Genomic DNA, 23,069 nt, shown 5'->3' on the forward strand with positions numbered 1-23,069 from the left:
CGCCCTGCACCCACATCTTCTTGTTCGTCTTCGTCGTCCCGGAGTTGGCGTCGGCTAAGATCGGTCTGCTGTCTTCTGGTGAGGGCGTCATCAAATATCCGCCGCCTTTCTCGACAATAGCGCACCACATGTCCCGGTCGTCCGCAGTGGAAACATACTGGTTGGTTTTCCTGGGTCCTCCAGACGTCAGTCTTCCTTGGTGTCCAAACAGGTTCCTCATGCGGCATTGTAGGAACTACGCCTAGGTCTCGACTTTTTCGCCGTTTTAAAGGGAAATGAAGGACGAGAGATTGGGTTCAATGTCTGTTTCACTTCCTCCCTTTTGACCTCTTGAAGCGTCTCGGTTTTTTGCTCGCCGTGCAATCCAAGTGCTTACTGAACTTCCTCTGTCACTATCTGACGAAGAACACTTGTTAAATCAGTTGCTTCCTCCATCACAGACCTCAATACGACGTTTGGAAGCCGTTAAAACTTCTTGCGTGTAATTCTTTTTTGATGCATTGTCTCGATATACTTGCACCATTTTATGAAGTCGTCTACTGTCGAAACCTCCTTCAGGAGTAGGGCTTGATTCATGTCCTCAGCAATACCCTTCATTAGATGTGCAACCTTATCTTCCTCCTTCATTCTAGGATCCACTATAAAACATATTGTAAGCATTAATCTATTCATCCATTATTTCAATTGTAACTCTGAATAAAATAAATGCCAAGCATATTCTAGATACCAGCCTACACAATCAACTGTACTCTCTTCAGACCTCTCACAGAGATGAATACCTGCTTAAATATATCATAAAACTTCATTATTCCTTCTTGAGCAAAGTCAAATCTACTTTCATCTCCTATTGCTACTAATTAATTAACAGTCTATGCATCCAGCAATACCAGAATACCATAAAAAAGAAAAATGTTTGCACTGTTCATTCTCTTCACTGTTTATACTCATCACAGTTAAAAATGAAATAAAAGACAAACTTTGCTTTTGTCATTATGTTTTTTTCTGTGATTATACTGAGCTTTCCTGTTTTTGTGTTCACAAACAACCTACTTAACACTGCTAGTTTTATTATAATGTTCACATCTTACAGCAGCACCAACATCATTACACTGAATTTCACAATTAAGTGCTGGTCAGACGGTATCTGGAGCCTCTTCCAGACTGTTTCTCTACTGTACCATCTCAAATACTCCATGGGAAAAATGAGTACTATAATCTGTCTGTGCAGGCTCTGATTTTCGATTTTATTACAATGGCCATTTCTCTGCAAGCAGGTGGGATTCAACAGTATTTTGGCGCTCAGATTAGAAAGTTAGTGAGTGTGATATTGCCACAATAAAAATGCCTTTGTGTTAATGATTGCCATCCCAACTCACTTATCATATCCCTGACACTCTCTCCTATTTGGTAATAATGCTACATTAACTGCCCTTTTTTTAAACTTTTTCGTTGTCCTCTGTCAGTTCTACCTGGTATGGATCCCATATTAAACAGCAAACCCCCAGAAGATGATGGAAAAAGGTAGTGTTGGCAGTCTCTGTAGCAGATTTCTTGCACCTTATAACGGTTTTATCAATAAAATGCAGACTATTTAGTTGAACCAACCACCTTTAAATTAGTGTGGTTAATCATGTAACTGGAATTAAATAAAAAAATTTTAGTACTCATGTAGACGCCATCACACTTTTTATTGTTTAGAGTTATCTGTCACTTTTTGCACTGTGTATACAGCGTATCTAAATCATTTTGTAATTCATTTTGATCTTATGATCAGTTTACAAGGAGATAAATAGTGGTATCATCTGCAAACTGTCTAAGAAGGCTGCTCAGTTCATCTCCTAAATAGTTTATATAGACTAGAAATAGTGAAGGGCCTGTAATGCTTCTTTTGGGAAAGCCAAATATAATTTGAGTTTCACTAGGTAATTTCTCATCAGTTACTACTAACTGTGACATATCTGACAGGAAATCACGAATCCAGTTTCACATCTGAGATGAGGACCCCTGTTGATAACACTCACTGTTTTGTGTCAATAAAGAGCCAGTTATAACAAGAATGAAATTTATTCTGAACCTGTGCCATTTATGGTTCAATAGATTTAAATATTTCACAATGTTGGAATGCAGGAAATGTTCTAAAATACTAATACAAATCAATGTCAATGATATGAGTCTATAATTCAGTAGATTACTTCTATTTTCTTTCTCGTGTGTGGGTGTGACCTGTTTATTTTTCCAGTCTTCAACTACAGATCTTTTGTTGAAATAGTGGTCGTATATGACAGCTAAAATTGGAGCTATTTCATCAGCATGCTTTGAAGGGAACCTAAATGGTATATAATTTGGATCAGAAGATTTGAATTTATTAAGTGACTTGATTTTCTGTAGCGAGGGTACCTGCTTTGAAATTACTCATATTGGCAGCTGTTCCGGTTCAAATTCTGGAATATTTACTGCACCTTCTATGTTGTAATAATTACAGAAAACCATGTTTAGTAACTCCAGTACTGCTGTTGTTGGTTACCATTCTTATCATGTAGGAGAGGTGTGGTTGTGTCTTGCCGCTGAGATATTTTACATGTGACCCTCTGGATTTTCTGCCAGATTTTGAGACAGAATTTTGTTGTGGAACTTACTAAAAGAGTGTCACACTGATACCTACATTAAGTTTCTAGAACCTGTGAATTGTGCACAGTCTGAGAAGTTTTGCATTCTTTTAAATCTGACATATTCTTAATAGCTTCTGCAACAGTATCATGTTTTGTGTACCATGGAGAATCAGCTCCATCCCTTATTAATTTATTTGGAAAGAAGCTCACAACTGCCATCAACCCTGTTTCTTTGAATTTGAGCCACATTTAGTCAAGGCTCCAGCTGTCAGCTGATATGCATCTGCAGAGTGGCAGTTCAAGTGTTTATCTTTTTCTGTGGCTTTTTTCGTAACACATATATTAAATTTTGTGCATGTTTCTCTGTTTGAGAGTTTTACTCTTGTATTTTTGGAAGTGTAAATCCATTCTGTCTGTAGCACAATAGTTGCTCACTGAACAGCCAGCTACGTAGCTCATTAATGCATCAGCATCCATTGGTGACAAATCGGGAGTGTAGCAAGTTGCATATCTAGTATTGTCTGCTTTTATAATTAACTTCTTCAGTTATTCTTACTAGGATGGCTAGGATGTGTGTGCATGCTGTGTGCAGATGCAGTAGGAGCTGGTTGTAGTTCATGAACAGCTGAATGTCCTTTTGGCAACGGGCAGTCACCTTCAGGCTGCTGCCTCAGGGTGTAACAGTGGCGGAGAGTCTAGCACGTCACATGGGACACCTCAGGCATCACTTATTTTGCTCATGGGCTCTGCTTCCAAGGCATCTCCTAGTGGATCCAATGTGGTGGATCTGCCCTCACCGCAGGATGAGTTGCAGGTGATAACACATTCATGTCACTCGAAGTGGAGGATCAATGTGGAGACTGGGCACCTGGGCTCGCCGCCCATTCATCTTGTGAGTGGTCAAGCGGACACTCCTTTAGTGGGGTCCGAGCAGGCACATGGTGGGAGGGGTTTACCAGCTAGTGGGAGCTCCAATGTTAGGTGCATTATGGAACTCCTTAGGCAAATAGTGAGGTAGAAAGAAAGCCAATGTGCACTCAGTATGCCTGCCGGGGGGCCTCGTCCAAGATGTAGAGGCGGCCTTGCCTATGGCTATCAAGGGTGCAGGGTGCAGTTGTCTGCCTGTTATGGCTTGAGTCGGCACCAACAGTGTCTGTTACAGGAGTTTTGAGGTGATCCTCAGTTCGTACTGGTGGCTGATGGAGGTGGCAAAGACTTCCGGCCTTTCGAGTAGGGTGAAAGCAGAGCTTGCAATTTGCAGCATTGTTCCCAGAGTTGATTGAGGTACTTTTGTTTGGAACCAAGTGGAGGGTCTCAACCAAAGGCTTCGTCAACTCTGTGATGGTTCTGGCTGCAGATATACAGACGTGTTATTGTGGGGGGATTTGCGGGAGTCCCCTTGATAGGTCAGGAGTGCACTACACAAAGGAAGCAGCTGCTAGGGTAGCAGAGTACTTGTGGATTGCACAAGAGGTTTTTTTCTAGCCTAGGCAGTATTTTGAGGTGCTCTGATGAACACTCGCCAGTCAGTATGCAGCAAGGGAAGTCAAACAGCATTCAGAATAAGGACACTTCAACTGTCACAATTTTATCAGTAAACTGTCGAAGCATTTGTAATAAAGATTGTGAATTTACAGCCCTACCAGAAAGTTCTCATGCTCAAATTATTTTTGTCACCATGAGTTGGCTGAAACTCGAAGTGAAAAGCTCTGAGGTATTTTGCTAGTCATGGAATATTTATCAGAAAGACAGATTAGAGGCCACAGGAGAGGGAATGTTCATTGCAGTTCACAAAAATATTGACTCAAAGTTGAGTGTGACAGGGAAGTCATTCGGTCATGTATAACAGGTGTAGGTGAAACCAAATTAATTGTGTTTCTACTGGCCACCCAATTCTCTGTGACATTTTTAGAGTCATTCAAAGAAAGTCTACAGTCAATAGCATATAATACCCAGATCATGCAGTACTGGTTGGAGGGGACTTTAATCTGCTGAGTATAGACTGGGATGTCCATAGATTCATTGTTCATTGCAGGTGCTACAGACAGACAGTCACGCAAAATACTTTTGGACACACTTTCTGAAAACTGTCTTGAGCAGATAGTTCAGCAGCCCACTTGGAACGGAAATATCTTAGACCTTGCAGCTACAAATATGCCGGACCTTATTGACAATGTCAGTGTAGAAACTGGGATTAGTGATCATGATGTCATTATAGCAACTATGGTTTGAAAGTTAATGAATCAGTTATGAAGGCTAGGAGAGAGTTTCTGCTAGATATAGCAGATAAGCAGTTATTAACATCTCACTTAGACTGTGAATTGGCATCATTCGGTTCAGTAATATGGTTGTAAAGGAATCTCGGACAAAGTTTAAGTGGATTGTAAATCTTGGTCTGGAGAGAAAATTCTAGTTGTATGTAAAATTGCTAAGCGGGTCTGAGACTCATTGAGTTCCTTGTTGATCAGTCTTGTGTGGTACATGAAGATAGCAAAATGAAAGCTGTAGTTTCAAATTTCACATTCAAGAAATCGTTCAGACAGGAGAATTGTATAAACATACCATCATTTGACTCCTGTATGGAAGACATAAGAAGCATACCTGGCATAGAGAAACAACTGAAAGATCTGAAAGCAAATAAATCCTAGGTCTGGGTGGAATACCTGTTCAATTTTATAAAATGTACTCTACAGCATTGGCCACTTAACTAGCTTGCATTTATCATTAATCTCTCGTCCAGCGCAAAGCCGAAGTCACTGGAAAAAGGCGCAAGTGACTCAAGTATACAAGAAACATAAAAGAACGGACCCACAAAACTGTAGACCAATATTCCTGACTTCTGTTTGCTGCAGAATCCTTGAACATATTCTCAGTTCGAACATAATAAACCTTCTTGAGACTGAGAAGCTTGTGTCCACGAATCTGTGTGGTTTTAGAAAGCATGTTCAGAGACAGCAAAGGATTCAGAAGAGCAGATGAATGGAACAGACATTATATTGAAAGGAGGATATGTGCTGAACGTGAACAAAAGCAAAATAAGGATAATGGAATATAGCTGAATTAAACCTGGTGATGCTGAGAGAAATGGATTAGGAAATGAGACACTTAAAGTAGTAAATGAGTTTTGTTATTTGGGAAGCAAAATAACTGATGATCGTTGAAGTAGGGAGGATATAAAATGTAGACTGGCAATGGTGAGAAGAGCGTTTCTGAAGAAGAAAAATTTGTTAACATCGAGTATAGATTTAAGTTTTCTCTCTGAAAGTATTTTTATGGAGTGTAGCCATGTATGTAAGTGAAACATGGAAAATAAACAGTTAGGCAAGGAGAGAATAGAGGCTTTTGAAATGTGGTGCTACAGATAAGTGCTGGAGATTAGATGGGTAGATCACATAACTAATGGGGCGGTGCTGAATAGAATTGGGGAGCAGAGAAATTTGTGGTACAACCTGACCAAAAGAAGGGATCAGTTGGTAGGACATATTCCGAGGCATCAAGGGATCACCAATTTAGTATTGGAGGGAAGCGTGTGGGGTAAAAATCGTAGGGGGAGACCAAGAGATGAAAACAGTAACCAGATTCAGAGGGATATAGGTTACAATAGATGCAGGATAGAGTAGCATAGAGAGAGTTGCATCAAACCAGTCTTTGGACTGAAGACTACAACAACAACAATAAGCACAAACTGTTCGTAAGTGTCATGGAGATGCTTTGGGAACTCAAATGGGAATCCCTGGATGGTAGGCAATGTACGTTTTGAGAAACACTATTGAAAAAATTTAGAGAATGGGCATTTGAAGCTGATTGCCAAGTGATTCTACTGCTCCCAACATACATTGCGCTTAAGGATCACAAAGGTAAGATACTAGAAATTAGGGCTCAAACAGATGCATGCAGATTGCTGTTTTTCCCTCACTCTGTTTGTGAGTGGAGCAGGAAAAGAAATAACAAGTAGTGCTACAGGGTACCTTCCTCCATGCATTATACAGTGGCTTGTGGAGTATCTATGTAGATGTAGATGCAGATGCTTACATAGTTAGTATGGAAGAAATGAAACTGCCTTAGTTAGGTAAGTTTCAAGTGATTTTTATCTGTTTTCTTTTCTTTTTAAATAGATATATTTTATGTCTATTTTTGGGAGTTTTAGATGGTATGGTATCCTATTCTGCTTCAATGACCTTGTGATCTGGATCAGAGGTTTGGCCTGTTATTGCAAACATTTATATTTGGTCTGTACTCTTAACTAATTTTTTATGTTTTTACTATTCTGCTTCTATGAAATCCAAAATGATTTTTTTGTTGTTGGTGGAGTCATTCATTATTGTTCTTTGTTACTTAAAAATGTTAAAATACAGCATATAGCTCCACTTTGTCAGCAACATTCTATGTTATTAATTAGGAAAATAAGCCCCTGTGTTTAATAAGCTACATTCTTACTCTCTTTATCTTAGGATCTTGAGAAATGTTTCCTTTTTTCTTGCCAAATGTTGCTTCAAAATATGACATAAAATCATTTAACATTTGTGTAATTAAGTGTGAGCATTTATTTCTGCGCCGACCAGGGTGGCCGAGCGGTTCTAGGCGCCACATTCTGGAACCGTTCGACCACTACTGTCGCAGGTTTGAATCCTGCCTTGGGCATGGATGTGTGTGATGTCCTTAGGTTAGTTAGGTTTAAGTAGTTCTAAGTTCTAGGGGACTGATGACCTCAGATGTTGAGTCCCATAGTGCTCAGAGCCATGTGAACCATTTATTTCTAGACTCCAGTCAAACTTCTATAAAAGGTTGTTGCTGATTATTAACATACAACGTAGGAGACAAGATACTGGCAGAAGTAAAGCTGTGAGGACAGGGCATGAGTCATGCTTGGGTAGCTCAGTTGGTAGAGCACCTGCCCGCAAAAGGCAAAGGTCCAAGTTCGAGTCTCGTTCCTGCACACAGTTTTAATCTGCCAGGAAGTTTCATACAAAAACCTTGTTTTCTGAGTGCTAATTCTCACTGACTTGTTTCCAGGTGTTTACATTGTTTTGGATTGGCTTTGTAATTCATGTTGTCATGTGTGACAGCAGCTTAAATTTGGGGTAACATGCCAACTTAGAATCTATATTAGTTTTCGTTAGTTCTTTGATAGTGTCAAGTTGGTTTCTTTATTGTAATTTGTCCCTTGATTAAGAAAATAATCTTGCTCCAACATATGGGAAAACACAAAGGCCGATTTTTTTTGGTGACATTGTTGGCCTTGCCCTTCAATTTTTCTTATATAGGTGGATAAAATAGTACCAATTTTGGAGAATCATGACAACCACCTCTTGTTTATCTATTTTATTTTTGTACTTATGACTGGTATTACCTATTTACAGAATGAACGGATGAAGTTAACTTCATCTACTATATTCACATGTTGTCTTGAAATTCTGTCAGTATTAGTGGGGTGGTGTCTGACTAGATGAAGAGTTCACTTTTATTCTGAAGCAGCTTGCTGTATATTTTAAGTTTGAGTTTAACTTAGCTACATGTTCTGTGAAATTGTTTTATGTGTTAATTATGCCACAACTATTTCAGGTTCACCTGCTGTGTCATGTTTGTGGGTTGCAAGGGCCATCAGTTTATTTTTCAGTAGCAGCTTCACACCATCTAAATTAGATCTTGACATACACAACATAGTTTTCATCTATTAAATGTTTCACCCGCACACTTTCAAATTTTGGGACATGATTGTTTCACTTTTATTTTAATGAAAGAAAAACAATAAAGTTCTTTTACTGTGTTCCTGAGCCTCAGATAACACAAACAGTATCATGACCAATTTTGCTTCCTTGTAAGTTGTCAACTTATCAACTGTACAGGCGAAGAGGGTGCTCACAGTTTCATGCTGAGTGCCATCTGATGATGACTTACTGAGGATAAAAACTATTCACAATACTATTTATACGAAGCAAGGCTGAAAAATACAATAAAATAATTTCATTACACAATTGTCACTTTTTTCATTTTGGCAGTAAACCTAATCAGTGGGAATAAAACAAAATCACTGATGTCAATTAAAAAACAAGAAAGAGATTTACAAAACTCCCTTTATAATTTAACAATACAACAGGAAATTATTATACAATATGCACAAATAATGAAATGAAAGCTTGAAGGAAGGAAACTAAAAATGTAACTATCTTATAATTTTTCACTGTTATGTCTCATATATAAGAAATGTTCCATCCTGCACATCTGCTGTGCTGGATAGACAATACATGATGATCATGTACAGTCCATTGCTTGCCCCTTGTGGTCAACGGTAATTTCATGATGTACTATGTGCACATCAATCAAGCCCATGTTTGGTGTCAGGAATTCACGTAATGTACTGGCATCTGCACGTGGCATACGATCAAAAGGATATCCCATGTTGCGACGGTCTGGATAGTTGCGATTCTGAATGCCACAGTAGCTATGAGCAGGTCGACAAGTATTATCTGATGGAGGCTGGTCAACCTGTGAACATTTTGTCCAGATAATGAACAATATGACTAAGCAAACAACATGCAATTAAACTGGCATCACTTCCATAAGTTTACAATGCATTTTTCAGTTTAATGAACAGTAAACAAAACAATAAAAATCTGTATCTGTAGATTCATTGAGTTGACTTACCAGTTTCATAACCAACATGAAGTTTTGAGGAACAAGGCAAAAATGTATTTTGTTTAGTCTATACAATATACCATGTCACTGAAAGAACCCACAGTTGAATCCATTAAAACAACACAAATAATATACTTAGGTGTTTTTTGAATTATGTATGAGATGCTGTAAGTATGCACACTTGCATGCGTGTGCGCGCGCACACACACACACACACACACACACACACACACACACACACACATTTACTGTATCTCTTGGACGAGGTGTGTTTCCAGATAAGTGAAAATAATGTCATTGTTGGGTCCATGAACAAAGAGGAATTATGACAGACATTAATCATTCTCTACCAGTTGCAGAACATCTTTCTTTAAAATTTTTCCAGAGGCAATCTGCTTAGTAACTGTTGACTGTCTTTGCAAAAACAGAATTTCAGGCTAGTTATAGTTTGAACTTCAAATGGGTTTTTCACTGAATGTATGAGTTGTCAATCTATCAACTACATACTAAAAAAAATTAATATCATTTGACATTATGAACAGAACAACTGATAAATAATGGTTGTACACTAGTTGCATTCTTACGTAGATCTTTCCAATTGTATACAAATTAGAACATGTGATAAAAGAAAGTGTAATTCTGCTGTTTTCCAGGATCTCTCTCTCTCTCTCTCTCTCTCTCTCTCTCTCTCTCTCTCTCTCTCTCTCTCTCTCTCAGCCTCATCACTGTTTTTGCACGTTTTATTTTCTGATATCTGCCTTACCAACAACTCCATATCCTGTTTTTCCTCTGATTTATCAGCTGGTCTCTCTGACATTTCTAGTTTCTCAGGTTTTCAGATCTTCTGTCTAGATAGCATTTCATTTTTACATTGTTAATTTTTGCTTGGCATAGCTGCTGTGATTATTTATCTAATTACTTGTCACAGCAGTCTGTGATTATTTATCTAATCCTTATTAAGTCCACTTTATCCTTTTTCTTTCAGACAGAGTAATTACATGTTCATAAATCTAAGGAGTTGTGTGACTGTTGTATGTGATGGATAGTGCTGCTGTTTGATATGTAGATATTCATTATTATAAGTAGATTTTCATTATTTGATTTTAATTTCATTTCAGACAGTTTTGTACATAAAAACTGTGGATTAACAATCAATCATTCTTATACAATAACCAGTTGCTCCTATCTTTTCTCAACTAAATGTCAATGGTTGATCTGAAATAAATACTTGCTGGCTACAGACAGCTGATTAAGTGTAATTTGCTTTATAAATAATTTTATGGACCATTTTCTTGTAGGGTGCAAAAGAGATAATGCATATAATTGAAAAAACAAATCCACTCTGCTATGCATGTATCTGAAAAAAATCCACTCTGCTATCTTCTGTATCCTACCTGGCTCTGTAAGGAGCTCTATTTTATTCAGATATACACCGCTTCACCCTCCAACAGGTAGACAAAAACACATAAACACGAACTTTCCACTCCTCTTAATCAGCACCTTTTGTTTTGCATTTTCAGGATGTAATAATTATATCCTAGTGTTAATATGATATCAGCAAACAGCACGAGCATCCAGAGTAAGGTTTCAAAATTCATCTCCATTACCAGGGCAGCAATATGTGCTTATTACTGTATAATATCAAACAGCTGCAATGTTTAAAGTAACTGGTGTATTGTACCAGACAAAAGACCTCAAGTTATGGAGAAAAGAAACTGTTTGTTTCGATGCTGAAAAAATTATAGGTCAAACAGTTGGTGGTAGCTAGGGTGTAGATATGCTAAGAATAGGTTGCTATAAGAATAATGTGAAACAGGAATAAAAATTTGAACAATAAAAACCCCAGGTTGGAACATCATCAATGTAAGGAAAAGATAGATTGCTACTTGTCATAATGATGACACATTACGCTGCACACACACACACACACACACACACACACACACACATGCAAGCACACCTCAGTCTGGTCCGACTGACAGATACGACTGCCACGTGCATGTGTGTGTGTGCGTGTGTATGTGTGTGTGTGTGTGTGTGTGTGTGTGTGTGTGTGAGAGAGAGAGAGAGGTGTGTTTGCTTGTGTGAATGTATGTGTACTTGTTTCTCTTTCTTTTTCTGATTAAGGCTGTGGTCAAAAACTAATGTGTAAGTGTCTTTCAATTGTGCCTGTCTGCAACTTTACGTGTCATCCTTGTGGTAAGTAGCAGTCTACTTCTTCCTTACATTAGGAATAAAAATTTGCTTTGTAGCACAACTAAGAAAAAAATTCTGTGATGAGGTCACAAGAGACAATAATTTCATGAGGCTCATTGGCCTGGTGCAAGTCTTCCTATTGGATGCCACGTTGGTGACTTGCCTGTCTCTAACTTTCCCCAGTTATCCAAACAGGAAAATGGAAACTACAGTTTAATGTGGAATCCGAACCATATGTCTTCTCTGGCAATTCCTCACATCATTTACATGTGAAAACTAGGTTAAGACAAAGGCTGAAAAATCCAAGGTCTGACTGTGATTTGACCCTGTGACACCTTGGTTTCCAGAGAAGCACTTCACTGCTTGACCAACAGGCCCTGCAAGAGACGAGACCATACTATTATGGGAATTTGAAACATAATTCAGTACTATTGAACTACAAAGGGTATGATACTCCTTTGAGTGATGGGTGGCATCTTTGTGGCGGTGTAAGTGCTGATAGTTTGACATGATCTAGAATCGAGGCAGCAGTAAATAAACTGAAAAACAACAAGACAGCTATTTCAGTTACTTCAGTACAGACATGATCATAATACTTGGATAGTTTGGTTAATAATAGCTCTACAAAGGGCTCAACATCATGTGGAAATAAAATGTAATAATCAGCAACTGAATATAAGAAATAACCATCATACTGTTTAAACAGGATGATAGGAAGAAATGCACTAACTACAGAGGTATAACTTCTGCTTTCACATGATCTACAAATCTATTAGTCAGTCACTGAGAACAGAACAAGAAAATCTTCTGAATCTACACTTCAGTAAGAACAACATGGATTTAGACATTGAAAATAAACTATTAATCTCATTTTTACATAAAAATGCTTATTAGAAGTACCAGGAGAAAAGTAAAATACTCATACCTGTCCTTTTGGACACCAAAAAGACATATGAGGCCTGTTCAAAGAGTATCTTACCTTATTTTTTACTGGCAAAATGGCAAAACCAACAATGGTGTCAGAGCATGCATACTCTCTAAGTTTGTTGGCATAAATAGTGCACATGTCTGATTTGTTTCATGACTACAGAAACAACCAGTTGCTGGCTAGTCATTAACAAGTGAACATGTGTAAGTGGTAGTTATTGTATTTTGTGTTGTGGGCAAAATGACAGAAAAAGTGGGACAACATTACTGCATCAAATTTTGTTTCAAGCCAGTTAATTCTAAAGTTGAAACAATCCTCAAGATTTGACAAGTGCTTAGGAATGAAGCAGTGGGTACCACACAGATAAAGGAGTGGTACAACCACTTCAAAGATGACTGCTCATCAATGAAGACTGAAGCATGTTTAGGCAGGTCCTCAACATCAGCAAGTGAGATTGTTATTGATTACGTAAGGATCCTGCTGATGCAGGATGGATAAATCACATTCAGAGAACATGCAGACATGGTTAAAATAAGTATTGGATCCATTCAATCCATTTTTAACAGAACCTCAGGAGAATCTCAGCAAAATTTGTGCCAAAGTTACTAACATCAGAGCAAAAGCAACTTTGTTAGAAGATCACACAGGACATACTTGATGCTATGAACAGTAATCCCAATTCTCTTAACACAGTAATCATTGGTGATGAGTTCTGGGTGTATGGATGTGACTCAAAACAAAGTTCCACTCATCACAATGGAAGCATCCATCATCTCCAAGACCCAAAACAGTGAGGCAGATCCACAGCAGTGTTGAAGTCATGCTAACCATCTCTTTTGACTCAAATGGCATAGTCTATCATGACTACACCCCAGAAGCTACTAAAGGCAATAAGGAGTACTTCTAAGAGGTTGTGCACTGCATTCATGGAGCAGTGTGATGCAAGTGCAAGAGCCCAGACTTGTGGGCAGAGGACAGTTGGCACCTTCACCACAATGTTGTATCAGCTCATCATTCTCAATTAATTCAAAGATTTTTTGGCCAAATACAACACAGCTGTGGTTTGTTAACTTCTGTGTTCCCCTGACCTACTACTGAATAATTTTTGGCTTTTCCCTAAACTGAAAAAGATTATGATAAGGACCAGATTTCAAAATGGGGAAGATATTATACATAATACAACAGAGCAGCTGTGCACCACACCAAAAGAGGCTTTACAGTGATGCTTTCAGCAGTGGCAGCAGCATTGGGAGAGGAGTGAAGAAGCTGAAGGGAACTACTTTGAAGGTGATTATCGCCTAACAATTGTATCTGAATAAAGATTGATTTTATGTAAGTCGGATACCTTTTGAACAGCCCTTGCACAGCATGTATTATGACAAATTGAGGAGCCAACACCTAATAATGTAAGTTTACACTTTGGATGCTATGATATGGCATGAAACACGGACTGAACTGCATGTTAAAATAGATTTCTGGCATGAAACTTTTATGACAATGGGTCTCAAAATGATCAAACCACAAAACTGCAGGAATCAGCTTGGACTCAAGTTTGTTAGTTGTTTATTGTCCACACATCATTTTACAGTGATATCAGACACATCAACTTAACAACACAATAAAGCATAATAAAAAGTTAACAAACATGCAGGTGTATAATTACTAACAGGTTTAGGCCTACTTAATTTCAAAATGAGTGTCATACTGTTTAGACATGGAAAATCCAGGATGGAATAACAATACGTATCAAGTCTCACTGCTCAGAAGTGACAGTGGCCATGTGTATGTGTATGTGTTTCTACATCTGATTAGTCTTAGCTCAACACCTCATTCAACAGTTTACTTTTAAATGTGCCTGTCTGTTACTCAATGCCTCCTCTATGTGGTGAGTTGCAATCTATCCAAATTCAAATCATAACACTATTTCTTCACCTCTCATCACAAGTTACTGCTCACACTGTGCTCATTGCCCACATTACTCTCATATACTTGTAGCTGAAATCAGGACCACAGTAATACCCCTATTAATTCTATGAGTGTTCCATTTTTAAATAAATGAAATCTGTAAACTATGCAGAAAGCAGCACAGACATCAGAGAGAACTCACCTTGTCTTGAGCACCATCAGACACCATCACAAAATACTCTGCTGGTAATCCATCTGCCTGCCCCTTTGGAATCAACATGTGTTGTGGCCAACCACAGCCACAGAATGTATATGAAGCCTCCTCAGGTTTATCTCCAACCCCTGTTAAATTTCTAAATGAACGCTGATATGGTATTGTTACAGATGACTCCTCTGAACTACGACGTATGATGTTTCGCCCACTGTTCACTGCAACAATAAGAATAAGGTGTCAGAATCTAGCATTGAACTTTTTTTGATTGAATATAATAGAGGGAAATATTCCACGTGGGAAAAATATATCTAAAAACACAGATGATGTGACTTACCGAACGAAAGTGCTGGCAGGTCGATAGACACACAAACATACACACGAAATTCAAGCTTTCGCTGTTTGTTGCTCGTCATTCCCACATAGAAAGCAACAAACTGTCCATTTGCATGAATGGACACAGGCAGACAGTGTTTGTTGGTAATGAGGATCACCCTGTGGCTAAACATGCCTTGGTGCATGGCCAGCACATCTTGGCACAGTGTTACACCGTCCGGGTTATCTGGATACTTCCCACTAACACCAACCTGTCAGAACTCTGGAGATAGGAACTTGCCCTTCAGTATATCCTCTCTTCTCATTATCCGCCAGGCCTCAATCTCCGCTAATTTCAATTTGCCGCCGCTCATACCTCACCTGTCTTTCCACAACATCTTTGCCTCTTTACTTCCACCCGACTGACATCTCTGCCCAAACTCTTTGCCTTTACAAATGTCTGCTTGTGTCTGTGTATGTGCGGATGGATATGTGTGTGTGTGCGAGTGTATACCTGTCCTTTTTTCCCCCCTAAGGTAAGTCTTTCCGCTCCCGGGATTGGAATGACTCCTTACCCTCTCCCTTAAAACCCACATCCTTTCGTCTTTCCCTCTCCTTCCCTCTTTCCTGATGAGGTAGCAGTTTGTTGCAAAAGCTTGAATTTCGTGTGTATGTTTGTGTTTGTTTGTGTGTCTATTGACCTGCCAGCACTTTCGCTCGGTAAGTCACATCATCTGTGTTTTTAGACATATTGAACTTTTTTTTTTAGATATAACAAATAATTTGTAGTATTACTGCTCACAAGTAAATTACTACATATGAACTGCCATTAAGTGACTGCATACAAAAGATACTTTAGCAAATTCCATAAATGTGAGCGAACATTAAAATTTTACATTAGATTTTTATTTTTCTTGGCAGCATATCTCTGAGAATGTTTATTTAATTTTTGTTTGTGGTCACATATATCAGAATTATTATTTATTTAATTTATTAACATATATCTACCACCTACTCTCTTGAAATGCAGTTGCAAGTCATAGACTTTCAAATGACATTTACAATCTAAAGGAACATATTCTTTTTGATCGTCATCTAGTAAATAAATTTAAAAACATATATTTCACTGTTGTAGCAAAGTACTAACACAAATAAAAATTCAAATATATATTATTTTAAATTATTTCTTACTTTACAGCTGCATAACAAGGAAAGCGAAACTTAAAGAAAGGACCTCACCTTATTTTCTTTGTACTACTCAGTGCATATAGTTTTTACCTTATTGTGTATTGTGTTACATATAGGGCAAAAATTATTGAACTTTATTCATAATTTAAACATCACTAAAGTAATCAAATTTACGTTATGACATGTTCAATATACCTGCCATCATTGATGATTTTGTGGTGCAGACAAATAGCAACATTCTGTGTGACCTGCTGAAGCATCAGAACATCAGTGCTGATGATGACCTCCTGAATGGCTGTTTTCAACTCAGAAATAGTTTTGGGGTTATTGCTCTATACCTTGTCTTTAATGTAGCCCACAAAAAGAAATTGCATGTGTTTGGATTCCTAGAATATTGCGGTCATTTGAGGGTTGTTTTGGGGGAGGAGACCAGACAGCGAGTTCATCGGTCTCATCGGATTAGAGAAGGATGGGGAAGGAAGTCGGCCATGCTCTTTGAAATGAACCTTCCCAGCATTTGCCTGCAGCAATTTAGGGAAATCATGGAAAAGCTAAATCAGGATGGCCGGATGCGGGATTGAACCGTCATCCTCCCGAATGCGAGTCCTATGTGCTAACCACTGCACCACGCGGTCAATCGAGGCCAATGCCAGTGGCCTCTGGGTTCCCCAGAGCCAGAATGTGGTCCCCAAAGTGCTCCACTGGGACATCAAACACTCTCCTGCTTCAGTGGGGTTGAGATCCATCTTGTGTGAACCACATCTTGTCGAAATCAAGGTCACTTTGGATAAAGGAGATGAAATCATCTTTCAAATCTTCATGTACCATCTGGTAGTCACTGTTCCATCAAGGAATATCGCACCGATTATTCCGTGACTGGACCTTGCACACCACACAGTCACCCATTGAGGGTGAAGAGACTTCTCAATCACAGAGCGCTGATTCTCAGTCCCTCAAATGTGCAAATTTCACTTTCTTTCATGTGCAAATGGCTGACAATAACAACATGTGTGTGCATGTGCATACTAACTGCCATCACACCCCGCATCCAACCGTGCAGTTTGAATGTCCTAATGCAAACCGTTCAGAAGTTATGACGATTTGATTTCATGTAGTTCAACAATTGTCACACTGTAAATCTGTAACAAAATGTTCCTCAATACAAGTAGAGAGAGAAATAACACAAACTGTATTTCTGACATTAACACTTAGATTAACTTAAGTATTAACTGGGTACTGAGAATTTAAAATACCTCTAAACAAAAAATAACTTCAAACACAATTTCTGTTTAATGGCTTTGGCAAATTCATGTTTCAGACAGTTTTATTACAGTTGTGTACCGTATTTGCCAGAAAGACAGTCTTCTGTCTGTTAGATGTTGATGGTGGAACTGCTGTGGTACAATGCTTAACTGTGATATAACTTATTCTAAAGACTCAAATGGACTTCTGCACTTCCCTCTTTAGTGTGTCTTCTTTTTGTTCCTTGTTACTGCCCATTGGTATGTCTTTGGATTCATTTCCGTTGGCACAATGCTTGTTGAAATTTTTTGGCAGTCCTGCCATTTATTCATCCACATATGTTACATAAATATCGTGATGAAGGAGAACCTTGAGGGATGTGGAACAAGTCAAGAAGAATGTGGTTTTTGCAATGTGTAGATGGAGTCAGTCCAAACAAATACTACTCAAAATGTATGTAATGTGATATCCAATATAAACAGAATCTGTCGAATTGTTTCCTGTTTCAATCAGAATTTTTTAAGATGGAATTTTATGCACCAGTTCAACAGAGTAATTCGAAATCAGTATAATGCTGTATTTAGTTTAGCTGTATATATTAACAGGAGCAGAAAAATGCAAAGAATAAATAGTCCAGCAGTGACTTAGTAGTGTTGCTGCATGACGGTAATAGAGAGAGGACTTGGTGTAGGTGAGCACACAGAATTAGGCAAGGGAGCCATAGCCAAAATATGTTTCCTGCTCTTTCAGTGTCTGCTGTTATTGGTTAACCATACACAAGTCACATAGTCACAACACTAGTGCAGCTCAGTACAGGTATTACTCACAAACAAATATGCAAAAACACCTTGAACAAGCCCTTGCTTGTGTACTGGCTGTGCACTCACTTACTGTTTGCTGCCTTCATGCAGCAGAGCTCTCAGTTGTTGATCGAGTACTGGTTGTTATCGTTTTGCTGCTTTGTTAATATATATTGCTAAACTGAATACTACACTCGACTCATCTGGGGCTGCTCTGTTAGTTAGGCATGTAAAAATCCACTTGTGTGTTTGTGGTGGTGGTGGTGGTGGTGGTGGGGTTATTTTTGGAATGAGAAATAAGTCAGTGTTTCCAGGGGACAATGGGCATCACTTGACACACATAATCAGCAGTAACTACTTGGTTGACTTGAGCTACATGTTGTTGAAACAAAACTGCAGATATCTAGATACACATCAAAGAAATATGCCCGGAGACTCTTAGGAGAAATGTCTGGAATTTATGTGTGTATATTAGCAGAAAGAAGTTCCTTGAAAAAAGCCGCTGGCTGGAGTGGCCGAGCGGTTCTAGGCGCTACAGTCTGGAACTGTGCGATTTCCAGTTTGCTGCATGAGGTCTACCTGCAGACTTTTATGGATTTTTCCACCATTCTGAATCTTAGACAGGAACGTACAATTTACATGGATTTTTTAAATATTTTTATTTAATATTTGTCAGGCGTTCTTAAATTCACTCTTATTAATAACTACAAATATTATTACGAAGTAACTATATTAGCACATAGTATAAAAATCTGATGGAAACTGCAGAAGCCTCCTTAAAGTATTCAGTTATTAACTTTATACAATATTCTTACCGTGGAGCAAATTCTCATTTTTACTTTATCTGCAGTGCCCCAGAACGATATGCCATATGACAGTATAGAGAGAATGTACGAAAAATGTGCTAGTGCCACCTCACGTTGTTACCCTTCTGGAAACCAAGGAATTTCACATACACAGTTACATAATGTGTGTGCCCTCTGATCTCTACTCCTGGTTCTGACAGTCATTTTTATCTGTATGGAATTGACTAACATGAGTTTCTTTGAGATTAAGGTTTAAGTTGCTTGTTGTGAACCATGTGTACATTTACTGGATCATTTTCCTGGCTTTGCGTGGTGTGGATTTGTTTAGATTGTCTGTCTGTACACTTGCATCAGCAGCAAACACTATGGTTTTTGAAGTCATCCAATGTCTACAGTAAACCAAGTATGCAGATCTAGAACAGGTGTGAGCCAAGTACCAAACCTTGCTGGAAATCATATTTAATATCCCCCACTTCAAATTTAGTTTTATTCTTTTCATATCATTTACGAGTATTAATGTGTCCCTCTTGCTTCCTGTTGTTAAGGTATGATTACATTCATGCAAGAGGAATGCCATTAGTGCCTTAACATTTTAGTTTCACAACCAGAATTTTGTGATCTACACAACTGAAGACATTGGCGAGAGATCACAGAAAATGGTAACAGGCTACAGTTTCTTGTTTGGTTCTACCTGAACTAAGTATGTGATATTACACATTGCTTTCTCAGCAGAGAAGTCTTTATATAAGCTGAACTGAGCTGTTGGCAAAAGATTATTGACATAAAGGCTATTATTATGGGCTTCCTTCTTAAAATTTTTTGATATCATGAGAAGCAGAGAGGCAGGCCTATAGTTAGAAGTCATTAGCTTATCTCCACTTCAATAACTGGGTGGTCCTGCTATCCACTGAAACCTTTCAGGAAATACATATTGACTTATCAACTGCTTGCAAAGATAACTCAAGGTGGAAGGTGGCAAGGATGGAGGCTATAGTAAGCACAAATTTTAGTATTTTGATTGAAATACCATACTGGTCAGAAGTGTTGCTGCTTTTCAGTCATGTAATGATGTTTATGATCTGTTAACTGCTTAATTTGACTAAAATTGTGTCTGTTGGTGAAACATGCAGTCCCTGAATAAGGAAATCTAATGGGTATGCTTCTGATGTGCTGTGTGTGTGCCCTTATGTTTCCAGCACTGTATGGAAGAATTAATTGAATTTTACTGCCAAAGACTTGAATATAATATCAACTTTCTTGCTGCTACTGTCATCAGTGAGTTGAATATAATTTGCCTTACTGAGTGTATTCATATCATGCCTTTGCTTTGCCCTTGAAATTTTAGAGTTTTGGTACACAGTGCATGGTTTTTATTTTTTTGACTATGTGATGGACAATTTTGTGATAATGCTTATTGTTCACCTTTAAATCCTGATTACAGTTAGTCCTCTGTAATTGTACTAGATCCACTGAAATGAAACCAGAATTCATAATAGTGTATGATTATTTTAGGAGATAATTAAATTTCTTACCACCTGTGAGCTCCGGGTAAACTTCTTGCCATTGTTCATCCAGTAAATTGTTTTTGAATGATGTCTCTATGTGAGCAATTATAACTCTGTGAAACTGCACTTTTTGGTTCTTAACTACACCTACTGATGAGAATGCATTCTACTGCCATTTGATTATCATGATCTGATACACTGCTAACTTTGGGCTCACATCTATTTCATTAATAAGACTTGTATTTAGAAATAAATTATCAATTGCTGTTGAACTATATGTTTTTACTCTTGTTAGGAAAGTTATTGCAGGGAAGAAGCCAATTTTGGACATCACTGTCCTTCATCAGCATTATCCAAGGTGATTTCAGTATTGAAATGTCCATATACTAATACTTTCCAATTATTTCTACTAAGTCTTACTAGTTCTTTCTTTAACTGCTCAGTGCTGGTTAAATATATAATCAGCTATTTGCCTGCAGTTGTTGACTTATTTTATTCATAGATGCTTTTTCCTTTTGTTATTCTTCAGTACCCAATGAACAATTGCCAAACTAGTCCAGATACAGATTTTCTACACAGTTTCTTCTCATCTCTGCCACTCCCATGGCTCATGCCTCTGTGGATGACCTATGCAGAAGACCATCTCCTACTACAGGCGAGATACAGGCATTTCCTATGCTATCACAAGTAGTCCCACATATGAAAGGATCTGCATCATGTACTTGTTGGGCTACAATTACCATGCAGCATTCTACATGATTATTTCCATTACGCAACTGCCCATCCACATGACTGGCCTCTGTCCAACTAAACCACCCAGCTGCTACACAAGCTGGCATGACAGCATTAACCACCTCAACAGCTGATTCACTGTCCATGAAATATGGGTCCTTTGATTACACCTTCACGTTTTTCTCTCCTGTAATTTCCATGCCTTATGCCTTTCCTCGTCTATCTGACAGTGTTCTCCCATTTCTCCTTCATGTTTCTCAATCTTTCTTCCTCACAGGTTAGTGACCACTGTGAACAGTCTATTTCCCCCCTAATTCTGTCTCTTGGCCTTCCACTATTTGATGTGTGTGGAGAGAGAGAGATAGAGAGAATACTAATCTTAGAAAAGAGTGAAAGCTGGTATGTTTTCCTCATTTTTTGTCTGAACCTTTGCACAATTTATTATTCAACTGCAGGATACTGTTTGCATATTTTTATTTTCAGATTATTATTTCCATGCTGGAATTTTTATTATTGTAATTTACTAAAAATTAAATGATGGTATTGTCACACTGTTCAAGAAAGCAGCTTATATGAGACAAGTATAATTAGAATGGCTTCTTTAGTACTCAACCACTTTCTTTTCAATACAGAATTCAAAAGTATGGAATCAAGAGTCTAATAAAGAACATTATGCTAGCCATGACCAGTACTAAGAATCATGATGTAAATAACAGCAGAGTTGTCAAAGGCTACGTATTTAATTACATATTTAAAAACAAAGATGATGTGACTTACCAAACAAAAGTGCTGGCAGGTTGATAGACACACAAACAAACACAAACATACATACAAAATTCAAGCTTTTGCAACCAACGGTTGCTTCATCAGGAAAGAGGGAAGGAGAGGGAAAGACGAAAGGACGTGGGTTTTAAGGGAGAGGGTAAGGAGTCATTCCAATCCCGGGAGCGGAAAGACTTACCTTAGGGGGAAAAAAGGACAGGTATACACTCGCACACACACACATATCCATCCGCATATACACAGCCACAAGCAGGCTTCCTTAAAACCCACATTCTTTCGTCTTTCCTGATGAAGCAACCGTTGGTTGCGAAAGCTTGAATTTTGTGTGTATGTTTGTGTTTGTTTGTGTGTCTATCAACCTGCCAGTGCTTTCGTTTGGTAAGTCACATCATCTTTGTTTTTAGATATATATTTCGCACGTGGAATGTTTCCCTCTATTATATTCGTATTATTAATTACATATATTTGCATATTTACATATTTATATACGAATTACATATATTTACATATTTACATATATTAATTACATATATTTCCATAATATTATAGACTTACATTGCACAGCAAACTTGTCAATTTCAATGAAAAGGTCCTTCTGATCTTCAAAGAGCATTGAAAGACCACGTTCATCAAATTTAGGTGCCATGAAAATTCTAACAGTTCCCAGTCGTGGAGCACCGTTATTTTCAATCTAAAAAAATAATAGTTATTGTTTGAACCAAATGATTACATGCTAAACCTGAAATAAATAGAGGACAAGCCACGAACACTTACCAAAATTCTAGTGACAAATGGTAAATGCTGCAGATGAGTAAAACGAACAAACACTGATCCTCGTGGTGCAAAATCAATTCCTCTTGAGGTATCCACATCACTGCATTGCCAGAATGTGAATAATGTATTCCTTTCTGACTCTTTTGCTATGACTTCTACACCTGTTACACGAACTTTGTCAAAGCCAAGCTACATTTGGGAAAAGACAGAAAGAGTAATTCTGTTAGTCAGATTATGTCCCACAAAGCTCACATCAACAATTTTTTGTTCATAACTATTTGTAAAACTAATTCCTAATGAACTATATAAAACAATATAATCTCATTCCAGGAAAAATAAGTTCTTGTCACTTTTGCTTTCTTTATCTTATGGTATTGTTGATTCTCAATGTACTTGCTTTTATAGCTGGAATGATGAATTTTAATTCTTTAGAAGAAAA

The 23,069-nt window shown here is 38.0% G+C and overlaps 1 protein-coding gene across 1 annotated transcript in view; it reads right to left on the reverse strand.

Moving 5' to 3' along the window:
• Positions 1-8,861: 8,861 nt before the first annotated feature.
• Positions 8,862-23,069, reverse strand: part of LOC124711541 (phenoloxidase 2-like) — a 54,388-nt gene continuing 40,180 nt past the window's right edge. The window contains exons 9-12 of the mRNA XM_047241675.1: positions 22,631-22,819; positions 22,412-22,547; positions 14,477-14,703; positions 8,862-9,095 (exon numbers count right to left, since the gene is read on the reverse strand). Of these exons, the coding sequence (XP_047097631.1) occupies positions 8,862-9,095; positions 14,477-14,703; positions 22,412-22,547; positions 22,631-22,819 (786 nt within the window). The remainder of the gene's footprint in view (positions 9,096-14,476; positions 14,704-22,411; positions 22,548-22,630; positions 22,820-23,069) is intronic.

This window comes from Schistocerca piceifrons, chromosome 8, assembly GCF_021461385.2.
Source record: "Schistocerca piceifrons isolate TAMUIC-IGC-003096 chromosome 8, iqSchPice1.1, whole genome shotgun sequence".
Taxonomy (NCBI): Eukaryota; Metazoa; Arthropoda; class Insecta; order Orthoptera; family Acrididae; genus Schistocerca; species Schistocerca piceifrons.